An 18831-nucleotide genomic window follows, 5' to 3' on the forward strand; every position below is an offset into this window, starting at 1 on the left:
CAGGTGGGTGATGAGTGGTCTCCTCAATAGTTGGGGCCTAGAGGAGAAAGCAAGTCTTTTCTTAAGGGACATTATCAGTTGCTGGGAAGCCCCATCCAACCTCACTCTACTCTTTCTTCCTGGTCTTCCAGGGGCTAGTATTGAGCTCCCCAGGGGAAACTCTGGGGCCTTGAAGGGAGGCAGAAATAGAACTGAAGGAAAAGGGCCTTCCCCCCTTACCTCCCACTTCCAGTCACCCATTAGGGCCATGTAGGCACCTTGCAAAATGCAACACTCACAGCCACCCTGTAGGCTAAGGTCATCACACTGTGTCACAAATGTGGAAACCAAGGCTCTGAGGACTGGGGTGGAGGCCCAGAGGCAGGAAGGCCACAGGTCTGGGAAGAGCCACAGAGCCTGTCCTGCTGGGCCCTCTCCCTCTCAGAGCCAGTGCTTCAGAACTCCACACACTGCCACTCTTTAGATACTGCTTTAGGAGGGAAGGGAGAGAACCAGGGACGAGAAACATCCATTTTTAATAAATAGTTTATTTATCCAGCAGTCTCAACCCTGATACTGAATCTTGTTGCAGTGTTTATTTCTTCTGGCTGGAGCCTGATTATGAGAACACAGCCTCACCACAGGGCGGCACTCAGATTCCAGCCCTCGGATCATGCAGACATCAGAGGAAATGAGAGTATTGCTCAAATGAGGGAGACTGGAGCTTTATTAAGGAAACAAAAAATACCAATAAGACCAGAGAGGGGTGGCTAATGTCTTCTGGAGGCAGCTGTGGCATCTCCTCCGTTTGCTCCTCCTCTCCTGCCTGTTGTAGATACGGACATACAGGGCTGAGACTCGCCAGAGCGGCTTCTCACACTTAATAAGGCCCCCTGCCAGGGCATTCCTAGACGTTGCCTCCCGTGGCAGGGCTGGCTGGGCCGGTGGGAGGATCCAGGGTCTGCGGTGCGGGCACCACTCCCCGTGGCCATCACTCGGCGTGGCCGGCAGGGGGCAGCATGCGGCTGTTTCACCGTGCCTTGCCCTGCCGGCTTGGAGCTGCAGTAGCGGGTCGCACAGAAACAACTGCTGTGCTGGAAGTTCTGGTTCAACAGCCCCGGGTGGGGGTGCTGTGGTCACAGTAATACAAGGTGATCTTCGCACACATAAGTGCGAGGCCCCCAGCTCTGACACCGGAGCCCCAAAGTCCTGGAATGGGCATTTGCAGCCCGGCCCCATGCAATGCTGTGGTTGCAGCAGTCTAAAGTCACAGCTTCTGCGAGAAGCACCACTGAAGAGGCCCACCTTGGAGGCTGCCTCTGGGCAGGGCCCCATAGATGGCAGCTGCACAGCAGCACCACCCTCCTCTCTGCTCTCAGCTCTATCCTTGTTATTCTGTGTTCTTCCTCCCAGGAAGCCATGCCAACAGCTCACTCCTCCTGACCTGAGGGCTCCTATCTGGGCCTGGTATTTCTACACCATCAGTTCCCCTACAGTTACTTGTTCTAATTTCTAGCATCTTTCCCTTTCAGGGTAAAGAGCCCATCCAGCTAGAGGACAGGCTTACCCCTTGAGCTCCCAGGTAACACCCTCTGAAGGCACATGGACCAAGCTGCTCCCCACCCCCCACCACCCAACCCACAGTCCCTGCCCCACCTCCCAGGCCAAGCAGACACCCTGAAGTGGCCAAGCCCCAGCTCACCCACCCTCGCACTTGCTCTGCTAGGTCTGACAGCTGCTGCTGTTTTCTATTCATGAAAAACAAATCCTTCTCCCCTTTTCTGCCAGCAAAAGGGGGCAGAGGATTGGCCCTCACCCCTGGCTTCTCCCCTCCACTCTCAAAGGAAGCCTACATTTTCCTAACTAGCTGAGCCCCTCTAAAGAGTCTTACAGAGAGAAACCTTTGGAATTGTGTCAGGAGGAGGATGAAAAGTCAAGGCAAGTGTGAATTCAGCACCAGTAGGTCTGGTGACCCTCTCATGTCCCTGGAGTGGACCTCTGGGACAGGCTGACTGGAAACAGGTGCCTGCCTGGGGCTTATCGCTCAGAGTCAGAGAAGGAAGAGGGCTTAGTCCATCTCCACACCAGCATATCTTCTCCAGCCACACGGTGGGACTCTGTCTGGATTCGAGATTCATTGGAGGCCAGGAACTCCACAGCCCGGTCCCAGACCCGCTTCATGCGCCTCCTACAATGAGAAGGATGGGGCTTAGCAGCTGAGTTGCACCCTCAGCAGCTCTGCCTGGCACTGCTGAGAGGTGAGCTGACCTGTGGACTCCTTTCTACAAAGGGGATAAATGTCTGGGCTCCAGTATGGAATTTACATAGGGGAAGAAAAGCTGTAAGGTACTAAGTGACAACCACAGAGGAGAGAAATGTCTTAGGCCATGGAGAAATCATTCCTTAATCTACTCCACTCTAAAAGCATTTAATTAAAGGGAGCTAAAAGGGGTTGAGGTGTCTGGAGCACCCCCAGGTCTCCAGTGTGAAGGGCTATGCTGGGCTGGCCCCACTAGCTATGTGACTGCATCTCAATGCCCCATGGAGGCTGACTGAGGAGAGGCCACTGGACTGAGTCCAAACTCCACAGAGCCTACCAGGATGGAGATGGGCTAAGCGGCAGACCAGAGAGGCCAAGTGGGGAGCCAGAGGCCCCAGGGAGGACCCTTCCGGTGGCCAGAGTCCCTGCGCCACTGGGTCCCTGGGGCCTTGCACCTCCCTCAGACAATCCCCTCTCTACTCTTCTTCCTCCCTTTCAGACTAGACAGGAAGGTTCCAAGGCTGTTGGGAGGCTGTTGAACTTTTCCCTTTGATGAGCCTGGTCATAGAGACTCAGCCTTTTCTCTACACTGCAGACCACCTCCCATGATACCACGTGTGGAGAAAGCATGAACATGAGAGTATAGGAGAAAAAGCACCTGGGAAACAAACAGAAGTGGCCAGTGAGTCAGAAAGCAGGGTGGAAGTGTAAGGGCTTTTTTCTCTGTGGGTCAGGCCCTGCCACCAAGCAAACCCCACAGCCTATGCAGCAGCCCCCACTTGGCTGGTCTGTCTAAGACCACATGCTCCCTGGAGACTGAGCTCCGAGGACATCCACATCTCAGTGCTGGTTCCCTGGGGAGCATGGACCGGGCAGAGCCTCATCCTAGCCCCTCCTTCCCAGGCTGCCACTGACAGGGGATGAGTGAGCCAGACTGGGGCCAGCTGCTCCAATGGGCTTCCCTGCTTTTCTCACTGAACAAGCTCTTCAAATTTCCCTTGATCTTTCAAAAGCAGGCTCTCATCTACTGGGCAGACCTGACATCTAGCTAATGTCTCCCTATATGTTGAGAGCTTGGCCTGGACTAACTGGATGTCTTGGCAGGTGAATCAAGAGATAGATTTATGACAGGCTCAGATGCTGCAGGGTGGTCACCTGAGTGGCCACAGCTCTGGATGTCTATGCTAATGCAGAGGAGTTCCGAGGAGGAGCTAACTCTGAGGAGGTAACTAACTCCGAGGAGGAGCTACCTCCAAGGAGGTAACTCTGGTCACAGGCAAGCTTCAATGTCACCTCATATTCTTATTTAAATGAATATGTGTGTTAGACATCATTTAAGCCCAGCAGTAATGGCTACCCTCAGATGCTGAGTGCCTCAAGGTACTTGAAGAACACCTTTCCAACACCCTAATCCCCTTCCTTTAGCACTCTTTACTTACCACCTGATGTCACATATTTTCCTTACTCATCTTGTCATTTGTCACCCCCTACCTCCCAAGAACAAAAGGTCTAGCTGGGCAGGGATTTCCGCCTTTTTTTTTTTAATTGAGACAGTCTTACTTTGACACCCTTGGTAGAGTGCCACGGTGTCACAGCTAACAATGACCTCCAAATCCTGGGCTCAAGTGATTCTCTTGCCTTAGCCTCCCTAGTAGCTTGGACTACAGGTGCCTGCCATGATGCTTGGCTATTTTTCTTTTTTAGCAGGCCCAGGGCAGGTTCAAACCTACCAGCCCTGGAACATGTGGCTGGCACCCTAACCACTGAGCTATGGGTGCCCAGCTGGATTTCTGCTTCTACTCCCTGCTGTCTCCTTGTGCCCTGGACAGTATCTGGCCCAGAGAGGGTACTCAATAAAGCTTTGCTGAATGAATGGATGATAGCCTCTTTTCACCACAGCTCTCTGGCAAGGCAGTGGCTACCTGAGTTTAGAATGAGGAAACTGTGGCTCAGAGAGGTTGAGTGAGTTGCTCAGATTACACAGTAACTCCCTCCAGGAATCAGGTGGGAGTCAGGATATACTGAACAGTCTCTCCTGGCAGGAGGGCCTTGCGCCAGGGACCAGTAGAAGCCTCACACTGCTGTGAGTCTGCTCTCTCTAAGCTTTCTGCCTGCCACTTTTCTAGGGGGTGGGGTGGGCATGAAAGTTACCAAGCATCTTTCTGTTTAAAATAGACCCTTAAATGCTCTACCTCTGATTCCTCTTGGGTTGCACAGAAAGGGGGAGATGTTGGCAGTAGTGCTTGGTGGCAAAAGCACAGAAATGTCACCAGCCACAGGACCCTAAGCATGTTCCTTAATCTCTGTGTGCCCCACTTTCCTCATCTGTAAAATGAGGGCCATAGTGAGGACTGAATGAGTCTACACCCATGGATAGCAGTGCCCAGCTCCCAGCAAGCACTCAGAAAGTGTTAGCTCTTAGCATTATTTGCACATGACAGCATCAGCCAGAGACCACAGTGAAGTCTGCTGTGGAGAGACCACAATTTGAGCCAACACCATGGTGGGCCATGCTGGCTGCCTCCTGGGACTCTACCCTTCTCCCCACCTCATCCCAGTTTTACTGGGACATGGCCCCAACTCCAGAAATCAGAGACTGTGTGCAAGGTGCCCTTGAAGCTGTGCATGATGATGGCCTGGCCACCACTTCCCATGATGCCCTATGCCTTGGAAGCTGACCCCATTCACCATTGTGTAACTTTACTTTCAATTCCATGCACATGTGTGAGTATGTGCATATATCAGCAGGAACTGGACTATTAGATTGTAGGTAGTATGTGTTTCTGACTGTGGGCCATGGTTAAAAAAGTTTGAAATTCTCTTCCTCCTTGAACAGTGATTGATTCACAAATAGACAAATAATCAACTCTGGCCAATGGAGCCTCAAGGAGTGTGTCACTGGAGGCTACCAGGAGTGTTTTCTCTTGCTTGTAAGAGCAACATGAAGCCTACTTCTCCCCTACTTGCTGTGACAAGGCAGACATTGCTGTAGCTGCTGTTGGCCACTGTCTTGTGACCATGAGAACCACAAATAAATGGAACCAGAGATCTGCAGTTCTGTGCCTGGAGCTCATACTACTTTGGACTTCCATGTATGGAAACACAATAGAACCTTCACTGCTCAAGCTACTGAGGGAAGAGAATTCTATAACTTGCAACCTAAAGCATCCCAATTGTTATCACCACTAACAGCATTATCTGTACCAAGGAGTAGGATCATGTCTAGCTCATTCTGCCATAAGATCTGCAGGAGGTGTGTCCTTGGGGGCTGAGCTGCCCTCTATTGATGACTATCAGGAGGCTCTGGGCTTCCTTTGTGGAGTTCGAGGTCAGTGGGGTCACACCTCACCTCACCCTACCCCCAGCAATCCCAACCAGGGAGGACTCACCGGCTCTGTGGTGGGATCAGGGTGTCACGTACATGCAGGATGCCCACATATGGGTAGCGCTCCATGTCCTGTTCCCAGTCCACATAATGGTCCTGGACCACATCTGAAGGAGAGAGCATACTGTTTAGGGCAAGGACCTGGCAGTTGTTAGGCAGCCCTTTTGCCAGGGGGCCACGCACCTATAATCTTCTTCACCATCTCATACATGGCTTGTTCCTCCTCTTCTAACTTCCGCCACCGATATCTCAGGAGAATCAGGAGCCCCCACAAAAAAGCCAAGCCTGTGAGGGAACAAAACATCATTAACCCCTCACATCTCCTTTGGTGGCTCAGATACTTGATGGGTCTCACTATAGGCAAGATGCTGTGCTGGAGGATGTGGGGGATCTGCCAGTGTGATCGGAGTGCCTACTGTGCATCAGGCACAAGGCTAGCGTGAAGGAAACAGAGAACACAGACAGGCAAAGGGAGGACAGGCTATTAAGTGATCATCCTCCTCCCACCGGCTGTCACCAGAGAGGCAACCCCAGCCGTCCAGATTTCAGCTCCTCCCAACCTCATTCTGGGGCTTTCATCTCCTCCCTTGTGAACCAGAATGCAGTGTTTCATACATATATACATGCCAGGGACCCTTTATATTCTAAGATGCTGCTGCCGATAATGATTTCTATGCCTGATGGCTTGGGGGAGGGAGCTGTGTGCATATGAAGATGGTCTACGATTTGTAGCTTGCTTGCTATCTCTGGAGAGCCAGCAGCGGTTTCTGTGACTTGGCCTTTCCCTTTCAGAGACACCCTGAGGTCTTTGCTCAAAGGCGGCCCCTGATGTTAGGAGATAAGACCTGTGCTCTCTTTTTCAGCCCAGCACCCTGGGTCCTTCCTACTTTCATCAGGTATCTGTAACTCTCCAGGAGATGTTTATATTTTTCAGGAAATAAAATTAGACCAAGCCCCCACTGTGCCTCCTGATCTGAGGCAGTCTACCTGCCAGGATCCTTGAGGAGCTGCCCAAAGGGGTGATGCCTGGCTCTTGCCCAGACCGTCCCACTCAGTCCCCTTCCTTAATTCAAGGACATTTTCTAGTTATCCTCACACTCCTGCCACCAATCTCCAAAGGTAAAAACAACCTAGGGCAGAGGCTGACTTGTTCATCTCCTCTGTTTTATTAGACAGATCTTAGGTTTACTAGACAGAAATGATCCCTCCAGGCCTGGAATTTCTATAGCTCATCACTCATGCCTAGGAGCGCACCTAACTGCATGGAAGGGGAGGGAAGGTGGCTGAGGACTTACACCAGAAGAAGATGAGCACGTTGGTGACAGCAGTGAGCAGGGCGCGGCTTAGTCGGCAGCCAACACCCATACGGGGGCGGGCAGATTCCAGGCAGACTACCTTGTCCACAGTCGTCACCAATTCAGACTGGTCTTCCCCCTTCAACCTGAAACAGGACACAGGGCTCTAAACATATTCAAAAGCCCAGAGGAGCTGCAGTATAAAGCCCACTTCAAACAGGAGGCGATAAAGGAAGGAGGGGGTCTCAAGTCTGCTACTTGCTTATAGAATAGGTTTGGTATCCTATTCTATCCTAGTTGCACTCTTTCCAGAAATTTCCCATGTTGGTTACTTAGAAAGAATAAAGCTCTGAAGAAGTCAGCAGGCTTGATCCCCTACCGTTAAAGTGACGTCCCCCTCTGTCAGGTCTTTGACAACCTCTCTCAGCGTGGAGAAGATTAAACTGTAAATTGGATTCCCACCTCCCAGCATAGAGAAATGGAAATGTTTACTGAATCACTAGCTTTGCAATTGCGTGGCAAGAACTGAAGACAGATTCCAGGAGGTTGTGCTTTTCCTCCGTGACGAGGAGGCACATAAGCTGTTTAAGTGTAAAGATCATGGGGCATCCATAAGGTTCACGGGGAATGAAAACCACCAGGCTCTCTGAGACCAGACCCCTGCCATATACCTCCACCCTGGTCTCCCCAATGAGGCAATGTCAGGGCCTGTGGGGACACTAATGCCTAAACCTTCTTCCAGCTAGGTGACCCAGGGTAATATCATGTTCTAGAAGCAGCACATTGAATGGTTGGCATCCAAAGTGTCCCCATTTCTCACGACCCACTTTAGCACCGGCCAGCCGAGTGGCTCAGTCACTCCCTAGGCAGCATTCCCCAATATGAAAAGGTGGGTGTCATCCTTCTTTTGTGTTAGCAGCTTCAGTGAACGCTGCTGAGGATGAAATCCGTATTCTCCCTTGCCTCTTCTAACACAGGAAAATCACTCAGCCACTCGGGCAGCTTTTTTTTAAGCCAACGAATTTTTACTGTGCTATGCATCCAGTTATTAAGCTTTAGGTTGTGCTGCCTGAGGGGCTTCTGCTGGATGCACTGCTGATGGAATTAGTAATTTGGGTGGATTAGAGAGGAAGAGAACAAAACCCTACAGTGTGTTTTAATATCAAGAGCTGTAACCTGAACAGAGATCCTGACAAACACTGAGAAGTGGGGAGGGGCTGTGTGATGCCTGCTCTGGCGGCAGAGGACAGGCCTCTTGGGGCTCTCTGGCTGTCAGGGTATGCCCCTCCCCCTGGGCTGAACAGTTAGATTGGGCTTTTTAGCCTTATGAAAGGGCTCTAGCTATCTCTGCTAACAGTGCTCACCAGTGATAAAAATAAGGCAGAAATTGCCTGGTCAGAATCAAATTCAGTATTTCCATATGCAATCTCCATACTGAGTAAAACCAACATATAAAATCATTTCTTTTACAAATGGAAACTAACACTGGAGGTGAGGAAATACAGAAAAATGCCTTCTCCAGCAAGCCATCTGAAGTCAGTGAATTGTAAAGGTAAGGACTGAGTTACTTGAAACAAGATTTAGCTGGAACACTGGTGATCATCCTAACACCTGGATTTTCTGTCTCATCTTGAAACTCGTCCTTTACACCACATTCCAAATGCTTCTTCTTTCTGTTGTCCAGTTTCAAACCTAGCCCACACAAATCAGCTGGGAGACCTGGCCTCTAGCTGCAGACCTGAGATACCTCTGTCAGAGCACCAGAGTCAGCTGACATGCAAGGACAGTGGCTGCAAGGGCCCATGCTGTGCTGCCCTCTTGTGCTGCTTTGACCACACTCACCAGATGCCCACGTCCTTGTTACTGCTCAGTATCCAGGTCAGAGCAGCTTCAAACTTGGCAGAGGAGCTGCTGGTCACATTCTGTGGGAGGGCACAGGAGAAGATTAGTTCTGCATCTGGGCAGAGCAACTGGAACATTATTCTGTTGCTGGATTAAGGAAGCCCTCTCCCATGCCTTCTACATCCCCACAGCTCCGTTCCACTAAATGCACAGCAAACTAGCAGGAAGGAAATCTGGTGTTGATGAAAGCCAGGGAAGAAGCTGTAACTGGAGGAGGTAATGCAGAAGCACACACAGGAAAACAATGCAGCTCTGGGGCAGCCAAAAGAATATAATTTCCTTGAGGACCAAGCTTTAGGCCAGAAAGCCGGCAACTAATCTTGGGGCAAAATGAAAAAGAGCACTGGAATTGGGGATAGGAGGCCTGGCCACCTGTCTCAAGTATGTGGCCTCGAATAAGTCTGTGACCCCCTCTAGGCCTCAGTTTCTTCATCTGTGAAATGAAAATGGAACTAAATGATCCCCACGGTTCTTGCCAACGCCAAAGTTCCATAATTCTACCATTTTGAGACCACACAAAATATCAAATGGACCCTGAGTAGTGTGAATGGTAATCATAAGGGGAAAGAATGGATAGTAAATGTGAACCCTGAAAGCTGCAGAGAGGAAAGTGAACCAAAGAAGGAGCCAGCAAGAGGCCCATTAAAGAAGGGGCAGCCTGCAATGACTGGCCAGCTGCTTAAGAGTAAGCCCCACCTGTCCCATATACCAGGCCTGACTTTGGGCATAGTCACCACCATGACTGACTGCCTTAACTTTAGGTAGCCTAACACTCCACTAAGTTAAAAAAAAAAAAAAAAGGGGGGGGGGAGCCATAAAGCAAACATAAAACATAAAGAGAAAAAAACCTGTAGGGCTTGAAAGATCAATATGAAAGCAGCAAGCTCTCCTGGGAATGGATAAGCACCAAGGCCTACTTACTGCTATGTATTCCTGGGCCTCCATGACAGGAATGCATTTACTTTTTAGCTTCTCTGGATTTCCACACTCGAAATTACCTAGAAGATAAAGAACACACATTCAAACACAAAGAAGAGGTAAAAAAAAAAAAAAATCTTTCTGAAATAGACTAAAAATGCTGGAAGAATCAAGCCATCAGCTCTAATAAGGAGATGTGGCCTGGCAGCTCCCTGGCTTCTGTGGGGCATCTTCACTCTGCAGCAAGATCAAAAGCCACTTAGCTTGGATCAATTCCAGATCATTAAAACCTGACCTGCAAAGCAGTGTGGCGATTTGCATTAAATGACTAAAAAGCTGCCCAATACCAAGGTCTGTTGGCAATTGATCCCTAAAGGGATCAGATAGATACCTTTGGAAGATACTGGAATGGCACTATAAATAAACACAGCCTGGGAAAAAAGAAAGGCAGGGAGGCTGTGGGCACCACAGGGACTGTGACTCACAACATAGGCAGGTGACCTAGAATGCTAGAGCCGTTGTTTTGAGGGGTCCTAGGAAGAGATGTTCAAAATGGCCCCGTGGAAGCCATTTTGTGCAGGGAGCCTTAGCATGGCATGTCAAGGGAAAGCTCCCTCTCAGTAACCCATAGGATGGAGCCAGGAGCCTCCCCCTTAGTCTTTCCAGCCCTGGAGGCCCAGTTCAAGGGGCCCCTCCTCTGGGAAGCCTCCAGCCCATGACGGCCTCTAGTTTGGTGAAACTGCTCCAACTTGGTACCCTATAACTCTTTATCACATGCTATGGTTTAACAGCCATATGCTGTTTCCTGTGGGTTGACTAGACTTCTGAGGGTAGGGAAAGTACAGGGCCAGGCAAGCAAAACATCCCTAACACTCATGCATGGCCCAACTACTCTTGACCTAGTATAGTCTGGGGGCCTTTAGATGGCTACTCTCTGTGTGTACGTGTGCTGGGGTGGCGTGGGGGGAGGTGGAGTAGCTGAAGGTAGTATTAAAAATTTTTGAGAATGAACTGAAGCCTGTTCTCCTACCTCCAACACAGCCAAAACCTCCTCCTTCAAAGTTGATCTTAACCCTTTGGGTTCCTCAAGACCAAGTTGGCTGTTAGTATCCTACCACCCCTACCTGGACTATCACTGCCCTAGTGAGGCCTGCCTGGACCACCTCAGTGGCCTCCTGATTGGATTCTTCCCATCTCCTTTCCAATCCACTTGTTTTGTCAATAAAGCTTTACAATCATTTTGCTTAAATGACACTGTACCACTCAAGCTACTGCTGCATTTGCTTTCCTGGTACCTAACTCTCAGCACATCACTCCCCTGCTTAAAGTCTCCCTGACCTTCACTGCTTACTGGATCAAGCTCTGATAGCTCAACACCACAGCTATCCATAGCAGAACACAACCAACATCTCTAAATGTCATTCCCTCTTTGTTTCCTTTGAGAGGAAGATGCTGCTTCCCATCCTTGACCTGTAATTTCCTGCCTCTTCAGCTTACCGCCCCACCCCCCATAACCAATTCTACCCAGGCTTCTTGGCCTGCCACAGATGCTACTTCCTGGATTGCTCTAGGAATTAGACCTCCTAGAGCTTCTCACCTCTTGGTTCTCACCTAATTGTATCTTACAGCACCCAATGAATCACCTCACATCTTATGAAGGCCAGCACAGTGCCCAGCCCATAGCTGATACAGAACAGGAGGTGGGGGTGAGGGAGCGTGACCTTGCAGAAAGCCCACACTCCTGTCCTAGTGAGACTTATACCTTTAGGGCTGCCTCTACCAGGCATGTCAGAGGGCAACAGGTGACAAAGCCCTTGATGACATAAGCCAGGACCATATATGGAGGTTGGCATAGAGGAGAAATATCTACTAGGACCTAGTTTAGGGCAAAGCTTCTCAACTTTAGGGCACACACAAATCCCCTGAGGATCTTGCTAAAATATAGACTCTGATTCAGTGGGTCTGGGATGGGACCTGAGAGTCTACATTTCTAATAAGCTCCCAGATGATGCTGATGTTATTGGTCTAGGACCTCAAGAGAGATGCAAAGGTTTGGAACATCCAGAATTTACATCCCAAAACACCCAGGCCATACAGAGGAATTCCCATGATGATGTGACACTGTGAATAGGGACCAACTTCTGCTTCTCCTCTGAGTGCTTGCAGATAATTCCCTGTACATCTTCAATCTCCCATCTTCAAAAAGGAGGAAGCAACAGAGCTGATGCCTTCAAGATTGACCCTGAGGACCCATTCAACCTTACTTCCCAGTGAAACATTAGACAAGGGCTGCCCTTACAAGCCTAAGGCCTGTCCTCTGACCTCATAGGTGAGGGGCATCTCTTGAACATCTCTTAAAACTGAACCAACTACTTACTCTGTGTGGCATTTGTGCCAAGTCTATTTAACACAAGGCATAAGCCCTAGACATTCTATGTTCAGAGCAAGTGATTTTGAGAGTCTGCTAGATGCCAGGGGTGGGGTGAGAACACAATAACGAAGGTGACCTCTCTGGCCTCAAAAAACTACATGAAATAGGAGACCCTTCTGCATGAGTTTTCAGAGGGCATTTTGTGGGGTTGCTGACAATGCCCTCCTCTAGAGGACAGCACTGATTTCTTTTTGTAGAGAAGAGACAGAACCAAGATCACCTGATCAGATGGGGAGACAAAGGCCCTGACAGAATCAGTGCCTACAGCCAGACAGGGAGATCGGGACCAGATATGATACCAGGGCATACCATGCAGATCACCTACTTCCTGCACAGGTGAGATACTTCTCCCAGTCTGGCTGACCATCTGATTCAGGGAGATTCACACAGACTCTCATAAGACCTGGGGCCTGGCCCCTTCCAGTGCTAACACAGAGCCCAAAGCATTAGGTAGTGGGCATCCCCAAGAAGAAAGAATATCTACTGAAATGTCCATGTACATGGCAGGACCCTGGAGCCTTTAAACAGGAACAAGAACCAAAAGTGTCTTACCTAAACACAAAGCTTATCAAAGGTGTCTGAATGGGGAAGTGGGAAGGCAAGGTTTGGCTTTTTTTTTTTTCTTTTTGCAGTTTTTGGCTGGGGCCGGGTTTGCACCTGCCAACTCCAGTATATGGGGCCGGCACTCTACTCCTTTGAGCCACAGGTGCCACCCGAAGGTTCGGCTTTTAAATATATCTTCAGGGAGACAACCATGGAACATCTCAGGTGCCTGCCGGCCACCGGGACTAACTAATCAGCCTGACTGATCAGGCCAGCAGCCCACATCTCACACAAGAGGAATCTCAGGACTTCTACAACCTACTTACCTGCTTGGATGGCCAGGAAGTTGTATAGTTCGTGCAGCAGCTCCAGCAAGGCCGCCTTCTGCTTGGCCTGACAGAACTGAAAAGGCACAAAACAACTGGTCAGTAAAGAAGAGGGGGGTGGTCTATCTATTTTTACCTCTCCAGCCATACTGTCAAGTATTACACAGCAAGAAACAGCTCATAGTTCTAAAAAATAGAAATTCTGCAAAATGCTGGACCTAGGGCACAAGTTGATAGATCCAGGCTAGCTGTCAGAGAAGGACACTATAAAAGTGGAGGCAGAGCTAAAAGCTGACATAGTAACTAAGTGGCTACATCCCAGGAGCTCCTGCCTCTGCCCCACAGCAACTCCAGAATAAAGGCAAGTAAGAGGGCCGTGGAGCAGAGGTAATGTGGTTGGAGGTCAAATGCAATAGGCCAGCTTCCTCAGAGGGCAGAGGAGCTGCTGTCAGAGTTTTCCAAGCTTGGAGGGGACAGGATAGCATGTCAGTGGCTGCCATCTTGTCTTCCCCTTTAGGTACAACCTCAGTGCCTTCATCTGAATAAGAACTGTGGTGAGGATTCAGTGTGAATTCACACACAAAGCACTCAGCATAGGCTCACACCACCTAAAGGAAACAGGAGGACAGAAGGTACCAGACAAGGAGACGGCCTGATTAAGACAACACACCCACTCCCAACCTGTCCCCACATTTTCGGCAGCACAAAGGCAGAAAAGAAAAACACAAGTGTCACAGTGTTCAATGGCTGAAAGGGAAAAAGCACATATCTAAAACAGAAATGCCTGCCCATGTTCTCAGTGAGCAGGGAGCTACACAAAAAAGGAGACTTTTAGCAACAGCCTCACCAAAGCCAAGAAGCATGCCCCAACCCGTGTACTCTGTGTCCATCCTCCATAAAGATCAAGGATACACCATGAAATCTCAGCTTAATAAAACCTGCATAGAGACCCTGCTTTTTCAGTGCTCTGATGCAGGTCTGGATGGTTACAAGTATCAGAGATCTTCCTGGCAGGTGCTGGACACTGTCTGCTCACTGGGCACATCTTTACCAAGGACCTGAAGGGTACCTATCTGGGCTCACTCACTTAAGTGGGGTGTGAGTGTGTCCAGCTCTGAGGGCCAGGGAGCAAATGCATCATTTGCTGAGTGATACATTTAAAGATGTGAAGAACCAAGGAATAGAAACCAAGGAACCCTTTTCTAATTAAAAGACAAAACTAACAGCACCAGAGAAGTCTTATAGAAATTTACTTTTCCCTTTTTTTATTTTTAGTCTTTTTTTTTTTTTTTGAGACGGAGCCTCAAGCTATCCCCCTGGGTAGAGTGCCATGGCATCATGCTCACAGCAACCTCCAACTCCTGGGCTCAAGCGAGTCTCCTGCCTCAGCCTCCCAAGTAGCTGGGACCACAGGCGCCCGCCACAACGCCTGGCCATTTTTGGTTGCAGCCATCATTGTTGTTTGGCGGGCCCGGGCTGGGGATTCGAACCCGCCACCTTAGGTGTATGTGGCTGGCGCCTTAGCCGCTTGAGCCACAGGCGCCAAGCCTCTATTTTTAGTCTTTGAAATTCTAGTTTCCCCTCTGGTTGCTTGTGTTTGGGGGCTACTTCCTCTAATCATCAACTACAGTTTTTATTCTTTTTTTTTTTTTTTTTTTTTTTGAGACGGAGCCTCAAGCTATCCCCCTGGGTAGAGTGCCATGGCATCATGCTCACAGCAACCTCCAACTCCTGGGCTCAAGCGAGTCTCCTGCCTCAGCCTCCCAAGTAGCTGGGACCACAGGCGCCCGCCACAATGGGCTATTTTTTTGGTTGCAGATATTATTGTTATTTGGCGGGTCAGGCTGGATTCAAACCCGCCACCTTAGGTGTATGTGGCTGGCGCCTTAGCCGCTTGAGCCACAGGCGCCGAGCCAACTACAGTTTTTATGATAGAAGGCAGATTAGACTTATTATGGACCTGTTTTCACAAAACAATTAGGAAAGAAAGATATCTGGTGGGTGAATGCAATAAACGAATGTAATAAAACATCCCCAACTATGATACACCAGAAACCAATGAGAAATAAAACCAGTTATCTGCACCAGGATGCCCCTTCATGAGCCTTATGTAAGAGTCAACGCAGGGGTGTCTGGTTGACCATGCATCATTTCTTCCCTGGCCTCTGGGCTACCGGGGATGTTAACTAAGGGTTCAGGAGGCCTGGCAAGGCACACTTAATAATTAGACTACTAAGTCATGCCCTCTGGCAGCACAAGACTTCTCCTGGTAGGATTTATGACCTGACAATTTATTGCCTCGTATCTTCTCCAGACTATCACCAGTATGAGTTAATGCTATTTTCGTGATTCATGAATGGATGGGACTGCTTGCCTTCCCCAAATATTATTTGTAGGGAATGTCAGAGCTTCATAAAACAAATATAAACAGAGACTAAGAGAGCTAATTCCACTTAAGATGTGTTTCAAACAAACTCCTATGCTATTTCAAATCGGAACACTATTTTCGGAGCCATAGATATACGACCAAAGAGAAGGTAGAATTCAGAACTTGACCTCCTGATACTTAAAAATAATCATCCCTTCCAATGCAAGGGAGCTTGAGAGGTCCTTCCGCAACAACCTACTGCATCCCCCTAGATTGGCTTTAGGTAGAAGATCAAAGTCCCTGATGCTACAACTGATGGGAGAGCTTCCACAACAAGCCCAGGGGTTGGATCTGGGAGCTCATTTTCCACATTTCAAGTACTCTTTCATTGTCACAATTAAATCTGACACAAACATCACAGAACACAATGTGATTCTGGTACATTACAGGAAGTACCCCCTGAAAATAATCCTGTTGTTTTTCTGGGGAAGTTTACCTCCTGATGGAGGCTAATATCCTCAGAAGGAATAATAAAAGCCAGAGAAACTCAAACTCACCTCATCTGTTTTTCTGTCACAGTCCACTGGCAATAATTTCACTGAGATCAAGAAAAGAAACACAGAGGAAATTAAAAGTGCAGGTTGAAGAAAAGAATAAAGAGACCACTCTCAAAATTCAGGGGGAATAAAACATTACCAGCCCAAGGGTGGGGATCAGAAAGGTGTCATTTAAATAAGCACTTGAAAAACGCAGACAGTAAAATGTAAGGATTTCTAAATCCTGGATTAGGAATTAAGATAGCTGGGTCCTTATCCCAGCTGAAAAATGATCAGTCAAAGGTTCTTGGGCAACTCAACCAACATTGTTTCCTCATCTATGAAATGGGATCAAATGGGCCATCCCTGCTTAACTCTGGAAGTTAGGCTCAAACAAGAGAACATATATAAGTTTTATAAACTATAAAAAGTTATATATTAAACAGGAAGGAATAATATCATCAAGGGAGGGGAACTCCATGTAACTCCCAGTATATATCCTAGAACTGTGTCTTAAAGCATCTCAGCAGTGAGTTTGAATGTGGTACTATTTGATATTGCCAGTGTAGTTACAGTACCTACAGTGCCTTGACACTCTCAGGTCTGCTTAATTTCTCTAGTAGGTCTATAGACTATTCACATAGTTGATAAACTGCTCTCACAGTGGAGACATTACCTGGGTGTCTGCACAAGTCTATGATCCCCATCCTTACAGACTTGTACACACCCAAATATCCTTCTGCCATAATAGCTAAAAGATAATTTAGCTTTTTCTGTATTTTGGTTGCTCCTGCTAGGCATGGAAACGTGGCCTTGGCTCAAGTCTGGGAACAGCATTAATCATATTCATGCTTTGCAAATGACAGTAAAAGCTGGTGAACTACAGTGTCACTTTATACCTAAATGTATAATCAAATGACCTCTATGCTACTTTCTGTTAGACTAGAGCTCAGAGTTACTGGAGAGGCAAACTTCCATTTTAGAAAACACACAAATTGTCAGGAGACATACTGTATCCTGCAGGCTTCTCATTGGCATGTTTAATCATGTAGTAAGTGTGGACAGAAGGATGGCCAGGAGCATCCTTGAATCACAGACCTTCTCTTACACTCCATGAGGATGCTACAAGCAATGATAAGCAACACCTCCTGTTGGTATCTTTTCAACTCTTCAAAATGTTCTTAAACACTTGTCTCACAGGCAGGGCTAGTATAATCTTTTGACAAAAAATTAGGGCCCTGTGGTCCAAAGAAGTGGAGCATGGCCTTTTTGGCTGCAAAGCTTGGATCCCACTAGATCCACGCTGTGGGCCCTAGCATGTTAGGAAAAGATGAAAAGGCAAGAACTGAAAAGGGAGGGGAGGACCTGTTAGAGGGAGGTGTGGCTTTCTCTCCAGAGAGAAAACCAGAGGTTGGGGGAAATGTGACTGCAGATGAAGACTGCTCCCAGCGTGTGGTGAAAGGGAGACATTAGAAGGGAGGGCTAGGGCAGAAAAAGAGAACAGGAGAAAGTGAAGGCAAAACTTAGTGCAGATGTAAGAGCCCTGGCCCTCACTTCTCACAGTTGGAAAAAGGAAAGTGAAGGTCTGGAGAGGAGAAGGCAGAGGCAGCTGACAAGGCCAGGAGCGTGAGGCCTGGCGCTGAGAACAGGAGGTCGTCCCGGCGGACACACGCGCCCCCAGGGCCCTCCCCAGCGCCAGCCCGGGACGTACTGTTGTCCTCTGCCTCCTGTGGCGCCGAGGGCTTGCCCATCTTCACCCAGAGGATGCCCAGGAAGACGAACAGCAGCCCCACACTGGCCCAGAGCAGGAGCCGCGACAGGCAGCGCTCCAGCCGCCGCCCCACCTCGGGCCGCGCCCGCGCCGCGCCGGCAGGGCCCGCTCGCGTAACCCTTAGGCCTGGGCGCGGGTCGGGGCCGAGGAGGGAGGAGGGTGGCCTTGTCGGGGCGGGGGACGCGGCCCACCAGCGGCGGGCAGCGAGACCCTGGCCCTGCGCCGCCCGGTCGAGCGTCCGGGCGTCCTCGTCCTCCTCAGAGCTGCCCCGCACCGAGGCGCGGCGCCTGAGCGGCGTAAGGCGGGCGGAATAGGCGAGGCCGCGGCTCCCTACCCAGGAAGCCGCGGAGGCCCCGAGGTCGCCGTAGGCCCCTGAGGTCGCGCAGGCCGATCCCGAGGCCGGCTGAGGGAGCCAGGGCTCCGTCCGCAGAGAGCCCACCGCGGGTCCAGCGCGGAGCGGCGCCTCCTCGCGTAGCCGGGACCCCTCGCGCAGCCGGGCCTCCTCCCGCAGCCTCTCCTCGCCCCGCGCCCGGGCCTCCTCCCGCAGCCGCTCCTCGCCCCGCGCCCGGGCCTCGCCCCGCAGGCGGCGCAGCTTGTTGCGGTAGACATCCCGAGTGGTGTCGGTGATGGGTCCTGGCTGGAAGCCCAGGGCCTGCAGCTCCCGCCGCAGCTCCAGGTCCGACAGGCCGGCCATGGCCAGGACACCGCCCCCCGCCCGCCCCCGGCGCGTACCGCACCCGGAACTGCTCCCTTCGGCAACCGCGGCGGAGCGGGCGGGGCCCCGCGCCATGATGGGAAGGTCGGCGGAGGCCGCCATGTTGGGAAGGCCTGCGCTTGGCCGATGGGTCGGCCATTTTGAGGAGGTCTGACTCGCTTTCAGAGCTGCCAGGGCGTGGAGGCCAGATATTATTCTTTTATTTTTAAATGTCCCTTCTTGCTCCACTATTCCCCTTCTCTACGTTTGTTAGACCAAGCAGTAGTTATTTTAGAATACTCCTACCCTAGCACAGTCCTTGGCACGTGGTAAGCATTTAATAAGTAGTCATGTTGATTTAATGGGTGAAATGCTTAATGGTGAAAGACAAGCCACTGCCATAAGTGGGAAACACGATCATCC

At 49.9% G+C, this 18831-nt stretch overlaps 1 protein-coding gene across 1 annotated transcript; it reads right to left on the reverse strand.

Moving 5' to 3' along the window:
• Positions 1 to 507: 507 nt before the first annotated feature.
• On the reverse strand, positions 508 to 18453 carry LEMD2 (LEM domain containing 2). Its single transcript, XM_012804886.2, has 9 exons — positions 17655 to 18453; positions 15965 to 16005; positions 13040 to 13115; positions 9743 to 9819; positions 8762 to 8841; positions 6920 to 7065; positions 5808 to 5909; positions 5629 to 5731; positions 508 to 2167 (listed from the first exon to the last, which is right to left on the reverse strand). The coding sequence occupies exons 1-9, from the start codon at positions 18406 to 18408 to the stop codon at positions 2017 to 2019; spliced, it is 1530 nt and encodes a 509-aa protein (XP_012660340.1). The 5' UTR covers positions 18409 to 18453; the 3' UTR covers positions 508 to 2016.
• Between the last annotated feature and the right edge of the window lie 378 nt (positions 18454 to 18831).

This window comes from Otolemur garnettii, unplaced genomic scaffold (genome assembly GCF_000181295.1).
Source record: "Otolemur garnettii isolate 467f Iridium unplaced genomic scaffold, OtoGar3 scaffold00031, whole genome shotgun sequence".
In the NCBI taxonomy this organism is placed as follows: Eukaryota; Metazoa; Chordata; class Mammalia; order Primates; family Galagidae; genus Otolemur; species Otolemur garnettii.

What these genes read in the sequence shown, in the direction of transcription:
- LEMD2 (XM_012804886.2), bottom strand. Translation starts at nt 18,408, where the DNA reads ATGGCCGGCCTGTCGGACCTGGAGCTGCGGCGGGAGCTGCAGGCCCTG. An exon ending in GTGACAGAAAAACAGATGAG is followed by an intron (nt 13,116 to 15,964) that starts GTGAGTTTGAGT and finishes GTGCCTTTTCAG; the next exon opens with TTCTGTCAGGCCAAGCAGAA. An exon ending in CTTCCTGGCCATCCAAGCAG is followed by an intron (nt 9,820 to 13,039) that starts GTAAGTAGGTTG and finishes TTTATCTTCTAG; the next exon opens with GTAATTTCGAGTGTGGAAAT.